Genomic DNA, 7012 nt, shown 5'->3' with positions numbered 1-7012 from the left:
AAAATTGTGTATAAATGTTTCATAAATTAGGGCTATTAAAAACAAAACAAGATGGGTAGCATACAGTTCTCCATTAATATATTAGTATACTTAAGGTTTGGACATGCCTATTTTGGGCAGAACTCCAGACATTGTCTGACCAGGACAAATCACTATCGACAGTTTTTTTCTTCTTTTTTTTCATATGCAATAATTGTTAAATAAATGTTTATAGACACATTACTCTAAACATCAGTGATGGGCAATTTAGGTGAACTGACAAGAGTAAATATTTGCTCCAAATATCTCTTCCATATCGTCCCAATTAAAATTTTATGGTTAATTTACTTCATATCAAAGATGATTAAGATGATCCTCAATACCATTATTGTTTAAAATATATTCGAATCTTCAAAGACTAATTAGATTGTGATCACAAAACTTCTTGCTTTCATGTACTGTACTGTAAGAATTTACCATATATGACCAGAAATTAGCCCATGTCTTTGAAAAAGCCCCCCGCCTATTTGACAGCATTTAAGAAATTAGGCCCTTATTTGTAAATAAGCCCCCCACCTCGTTCCCTTATTACCGTACAGTATTTTCTGGGGGTTTTCACTTGCAAAATTCAAGATGAACTTTGTGTGGTTGACATGTCTTTTTAGAAAAGATGGATAGATACTGAAAAATTATCTTGGCATATATTGATGAATTTTTTTCAAGAAGATCATAATAGACCAATGGTCCAGACCTTTGGACTTTATCTGTTTAAAAAGGATTTTTTTTATGATTAGCTGTATTTCAGAGGTATGCAGCATTAGTATTGAGACACCCAAGAATTGTATAGTTTTTGCTTTGAATAATGTGTCAAACAAATTTAATAAACTTCCTTTTAAATATTATAAACCTGATAAAAAGACATTTTAATTTATTAATTTTGTTAATTTTGTTCTATGATTCTGGTAAAAAAGATGATAAACTGAAAACTGCAAAAATACACCAAAGGTAGGTAGTGAAATTACATGTATATACAAAACAGGTGCATGTGCAGGGGTTGTGGTGCTGTGTGTGTGTGGGGGGGGGGGGGGAGTTGAGGTCCACTGCTCAAAGCTAATTTTATTTTATCTAATGTATGACTCAAACCACGTTACAAACCTGAGCTCACCTCGGTGTAGACCCCCTACCTAATTTCCTGAACACTGCCTGCAAAGGTACAGAATTTATGTTGAATGTTGTAAGCCATGTCATTCATTTTGATAACATGATTGTTAAGTAAATGTATACCACTGGATAGAGTGTAATTGTTTTATTTTATTTGTATAAATACACATGTATTTTAATCTACATTACAATTTTGATTTGTACTGCTAGTATTAAAACTGAGGGCTGAATTTACAAAGCATGTTTTTCTTAAACGCAGGTGTTTAAGCAGTGTAAATGTGTGTAATTACACGTATGTAAGACATAAAAAGGCTTTGTAAATTCGGCCATAAACATTTTTTATAATAAATGTTTTGTAGTAGATTAATTACAATTTTTGCACATGTTGATAATAATTTATGCACAGTAGTAATAATGTATATATTTTGTGCACATAAATTCTAGAATATATTTGATATGCTGGTTGAGTAAATAAATTAGTTTGAAAATGTAATGACTTTGTTCTGTTAACTTTGTTATGGTGTAATACTTCATAGGCTGGATACTGAAACCCTGTCCCCTTCTAGGGATTTTTGAAGACAAGTATTTTTGGATAGTTAAAAAGACATTCCTGAGTTTGCAGCAATTTTTAAGATGTTATTGACTAACAAAATCTTTTTAACAATTGTAATTAAATATCAAATATATTTTTCTGCATAAAATATTAGTGGCTGTAGATTAAATGTGTTTCTGGTCGTTGTAATATTTGTAATAGGTTAAATTTCATTTTATTTCCTAAAAAAATTTTTTTTCGTACATACAAAATTATTTGAAGACAAAATCCAGTTTGGCTTTCTTACAAATATTAAGATAACCAGAAACATATTGAATATACAGATAATGATATTTTAAACAAGAAAATATATTTAATATCTAAGTTTAATCGTAGAAATATCTTATTAATCGGAAACATCTTACAATGCAGCAAACTCAGGAATGTCCCTTTAATTATATATCTTGTACAGATAAAATGTTGATTGAATTAAACAAACATGTAGTTCCTCAAATTTGATATATTTATTCATGGTTTTATTATGAAAGTAGTTTGGTACGGACCTGATCTAAACAAAATTAAAAATTTGTTTTGTATAACAACACCACTAGAGCCCATTGATTTATTAATCTTTGGCTATTGGATGTCAAATATTTGGTAATTTTAACATATAATCTTAAAGAGTGGAAACCCGCTACATTTTATCCATTAGTAACACCATCCACAGACTTTGTTCACTGGCTGGAATGAGAAAAAATCCACCAGGTTTTGACGTGCATCGATCCTAGACCAACCGTGCATCAGGCAAGTGTTTGACCACTAGACTATGTCCAACCCACCCCTCTAACCCTATACATATAAAAAGCATTCTGAGGGTAGTGCTAAAGCAATACATGTCTCGTTAAACTTGATCTGTAACAGTACATATAAAACTATAGACAAAATTTCGTCTCTGTATCTTCAATTGCTATGAAAGTCGAACATGATCTGTAATGGTACATGATGAACTTGTACACAAATACCCAAAATTTCAGCTTAATATTTCAAGGCATTGTGAATGAGGAACGGTCTTAGCATTGCCCCTCCCATAAACTCGTGTCCATTCCTCGGTGATGACGAGTTCTGGGAATGATGCTGGTACCTTAGGAAGACATCCTCGTCCTTGACGCTAATCCTCGGTGGTGATGAGTCTGGGAGTGATGCTGGTACCTTAGGAAGACATCCTCGTCCTTGACGCTAATCCTCGGTGGTGATGAGTCTGGGAGTGATGCTGGTACCGTAGGAAGACATCCTCGTCCTTGACGCTAATCCTCGGTGGTGATGAGTCTGGGAGTGATGCTGGTACCTTAGGAAGACATCCTCGTCCTTGACGCTAATCCTCGGTGGTGATGAGTCTGGGAGTGATGCTGGTACCTTAGGAAGACATCCTCGTCCTTGACGCTAATCCTCGGTGGTGATGAGTCTGGGAGTGATGCTGGTACCTTAGGAAGACATGCTCGTCCTTGACGCTAATCCTCGGTGGTGATGAGTTCTGGGAGTGATGCTGGTACCTTAGGAAGACATCCTTGTCCTTGACGCTAATCCTCGGTGGTGATGAGTCTGGGAGTGATGCTGGTACCTTAGGAAGACATGCTCGTCCTTGACGCTACTCCTCGGTGATGACGAGTTCTGGGAGTGATGCTGGTACCTTGGGAAGATATCCTCGTCCTTGACGCTACTCCTCGGTGATGACGAGTTTATGGGAGTGATACGGGTACCTTAGGAAGACATCCTCGTCCTTGACGCTAATCCTCGGTGATGACGAGTTCTGGGAGTGATGCTGGTACCTTAGGAAGACATCCTCGTCCTTGACGCTAATCCTCGATGGTGATGAGTCTGGGAGTGATGCTGGTACCTTGGGAAGATATCCTCGTCCTTGACGCTAATCCTCGGTGGTGATGAGTCTGGGAGTGATGCTGGTACCTTAGGAAGACATCCTCGTCCTTGACGCTAATCCTCGGTGGTGATGAGTCTGGGAGTGATGCTGGTACCTTAGGAAGACATGCTCGTCCTTGACGCTACTCCTCGGTGATGACGAGTTCTGGGAGAGATGCTGGGTCCTTAGGAAGACATCCTCGTCGTTGACGCTATTACTCGGTGATGACGAGTTCTGGGAGAGAAAGAAAGAAAGAAAGAAATGTTTTATTTAACGACGCACTCAACACATTTTATTTACGGTTATATGGCGTCAGACATATGGTTAAGGACCACACAGATTTTGAGACGAAACCTGCTGTCGCCACTACATGGGCTACTTTTTCCGATTAGCAGCAAGGGATCTTTTATTTGCGCTTCCCACAGGCAGGATAGCACAAACCATGGCCTTTGTTGAACCAGTTATGGATCACTGGTCGGTGCAAGTGGTTTATACCTACCCATTGAGCCTTGCGGAGTACTCACTCAGGGTTTGGAGTCGGTATCTGGATTAAAAATTCCATGCCAGAACTGGGATCCGAACCCAGTACCTACCAGCCTGTAGACCGATGGCCTACCACGACGCCACTGAGGCCGGTAGTTCTGGGAGAGATGTTGGGTCCTTAGGAAGACACCCTCGTCGTCGACGCTACTCCTCGGTGATGAGGAGTTCTGGTAGAGATGCTGGGTCCGTAGGAAGACATCCTCGTCGTCGACGCTACTCCTCGGTGATGACGAGTTCTGGTAGAGATGCTGGGTCCGTAGGAAGACATCCTCGTCGTCGACGCTACTCCTCGGTGATGACGAGTTCTAGTAGAGATGCTGGGTCCGTAGGAAGACATCATCGTCGTAGACGCTACTCCTCGGTGATGACGAGTTCTGGGAGTAATGCTGGGACTTTAGGAAGACATCCTCATCGTGTGGATGTTACCGATGTTCGTACGGACGCCATCTATCGCTTGATGTAGGATTTGAGTTCAGGGCTGGTTTGGCCGAACCCTTCACTGCTCCGACCGTGCCTTCATTATAGTTCGTCTAGGACTGATCCCTGTCGGTGGGTCAAATTGGCCTATTTTTCGTTCCAGCCAGTGCATCATAACTGGAATATCAAAGGCCATGGTATATGCTATCCTGTGTGGGGAATGGTGCATATAAAAGATCTCTTGCTATTAATGGAAAAATTATATGTCAAAATTACCAAATATTTGACATTCAATAGCCGATGATAATAAATCAATGTGCTCAATTTTTTTGTTATTATAGTTCCTAGTTTGTGACTTCTACTCAAAACATTTGTGAGCATTTGTCGTTTTTCCATTAGTGTTGTGAGGTTTAGTTTTGTCAGCATTTGTCTTGTGAGCAATATGTCTTGTGAGTATTTCTCTTGTGAGCATTTGCAATATGAATCGATTTAAAGTACAATCATCAAGTACCATGGGTAATACTTTTATATAAAAAAGACGATGAAACACTCAAACTTTAACATACATGATTCTTTTTATTATCACTTAAACATATATTACATATACAATAAAACATATATCGCGACCAGCGCGACATTTCAGTTCTCATGATGAATAACAGGAGATCAACAACGGTTCTGAAAAACAACAGAAGACGGTCATTTTACATGATGATTAAAAAGTGTTTGTTGGCCATACTTACCAAGCAAACATATTTTTATAGGTAGACTCGTATGTACCTGTGATGCCACACCTCATGCCTACATGTTTAAGATTTAAAACAGTCAAACTTTGTCATAAAAAAATTGCTAGTTTGCTCTTTAGGTTATTGTAAAATTGCGTTTGAGACCGCTTAAATCTCTTTCCAACTGGCCTGATCTTTCATAAACAGCTACAGATATACATGTAAACGTCTCCTCTCAGTTATCCTAATATCGAGCAAGCAGATATATTCGTGTTACGTAGCTAAGTATTGTCCATTTATTGTCCACATTTTGATGTTTTGTAGTCTACAACAACGTAACAGACTATGGGCAAAACCAGGTTGGTAGGCGATCTCTACGAATGAATGTTTGCCAACTCTTCTAAACGACTCTTAGTGGATCTCATTGAGCTATTTCTTGTTCCAGCCAGTGCAACACCACTGATATTTCAAAGACCGTGGTATTTGTTACCCTGTTTGTGGGATGGTGCATAAAAGAGTCCTTGCTACTGATGGAAACATGTAGAGGGTTTTTCTCTCTAAGACTACATGTCAAAATTACCAAATATTTTACATACAATAGCCAATGATAAGTCAATGTGCTCTAGTGGTGTCGTTAAAGAAAACAAAACTTTCAAACTTTTTTCTAATCGAATACAATATCAGTTAAATGTTGTGAGCTGTAGAGGTTGTGCAGATTCGAATCAAGTCAAAAGAAGCGCGCATACTATTAATTAATGTTAAAACAATCGTCAAGCTCGTGAATTGGCCAACTCAGCCGGAAGAATCATCAAGTGCATGAGTTGGACAACTCTGTCGGAAAAATCGTCAAGTTAGTGAGTTGGACAACTCAGTCAGGACAATCGTCAAGTTTGAGAGTTGGACAACTCTGTCGGAAGAATCGTCAAATTCGTGAGTTGGACAACTCGGCTGGTAGAATCGTCAAGTTCGTGAGTTGGACAACTCAGTCGGAAGAATCGTCAAGTTTGAGAGCTGGACAACTCTGTCGGAAGAATCGTCAAGTTTGAGAGTTGGACAACTCTGTCGGAAAAATCATCAAGTTTGAGAGTTGGACAACTCGGTTGGTAGAATACATGATAGATAATGGTTGGCTTTAAAACGGAGAATCTTACCCAAGTAGTACCAATTCAACCATGGTGACCGTGTCCGCCGTGTCCGTGTCCGCCGTGTCCACCATGTCCATGTCCGTGTCCGCCATGGCCGTGTCCGTGTCCGCCGTGTCCACCATGTCCGTGTCCGCCATGTCCGTGTCCGCCGTGTCCGTGTCCACCATGACCGTGTCCACCATGGCCGTGTCCGTGTCCGCCGTGTCCGTGTCCGCCATGTCCGTGTCCACCATGACCGTGTCCGCCATGTCCGCCATGACCGTGTCCGTGTCCACCATGACCATGTCCGCCGTGTCCGTGACCGCCGTGTCCGTGACCGCCGTGTCCGCCATGTCCGTGTCCGCCGTGTCCGTGTCCGTGACCGCCGTGTCCGCCATGTCCGTGTCCGCCGTGTCCGTGACCGCCATGTCCTCCATGACCACCATGACCATTTACAGGAGTCATGTGCATCAGAAGGATGGCGCCTATAAATAAAATAAAAGTTACAGAAATATAAACATAATGTTATGATACGAAATGGAAGCTAGTTTAATATCCTATAAATACATACATGCTCAATTATATAGCTGAAATTCTGAACTTTAAATAATTCATA

The 7012-nt window shown here is 40.1% G+C and overlaps 2 protein-coding genes across 2 annotated transcripts in view; one reads left to right on the top strand and one right to left on the bottom strand.

Moving 5' to 3' along the window:
• LOC121368841 (stabilin-2-like) overlaps positions 1-1402 on the top strand; it is a 138038-nt gene extending 136636 nt beyond the window's left edge. Inside the window, exon 41 of the mRNA XM_041493589.1 lies at positions 1-1402. This exon is cut by the window's left edge and continues 713 nt beyond it. The gene's annotated coding sequence lies outside the window, so the exon portion shown is untranslated.
• Positions 1403-6419: 5017 nt separating this feature from the next.
• Positions 6420-6848, bottom strand: LOC121368840 (protein kintoun-like). The gene has a single exon (XM_041493588.1). It carries the CDS (start codon positions 6846-6848, stop codon positions 6420-6422), a length of 429 nt encoding a protein of 142 aa, XP_041349522.1.
• Positions 6849-7012: the final 164 nt, after the last annotated feature.

The sequence above is a fragment of the Gigantopelta aegis genome, chromosome 3 (genome assembly GCF_016097555.1).
Source record: "Gigantopelta aegis isolate Gae_Host chromosome 3, Gae_host_genome, whole genome shotgun sequence".
NCBI classification, from domain to species: Eukaryota; Metazoa; Mollusca; class Gastropoda; order Neomphalida; family Peltospiridae; genus Gigantopelta; species Gigantopelta aegis.
This window is presented reverse-complemented; position numbering and strand designations above follow the sequence as displayed.

Bases quoted from the DNA above. Each gene is read 5' to 3' on its own strand.
- LOC121368840 (XM_041493588.1), bottom strand. From the start codon at position 6,848: ATGGTCATGGTGGTCATGGAGGACATGGCGGTCACGGACACGGCGGAC.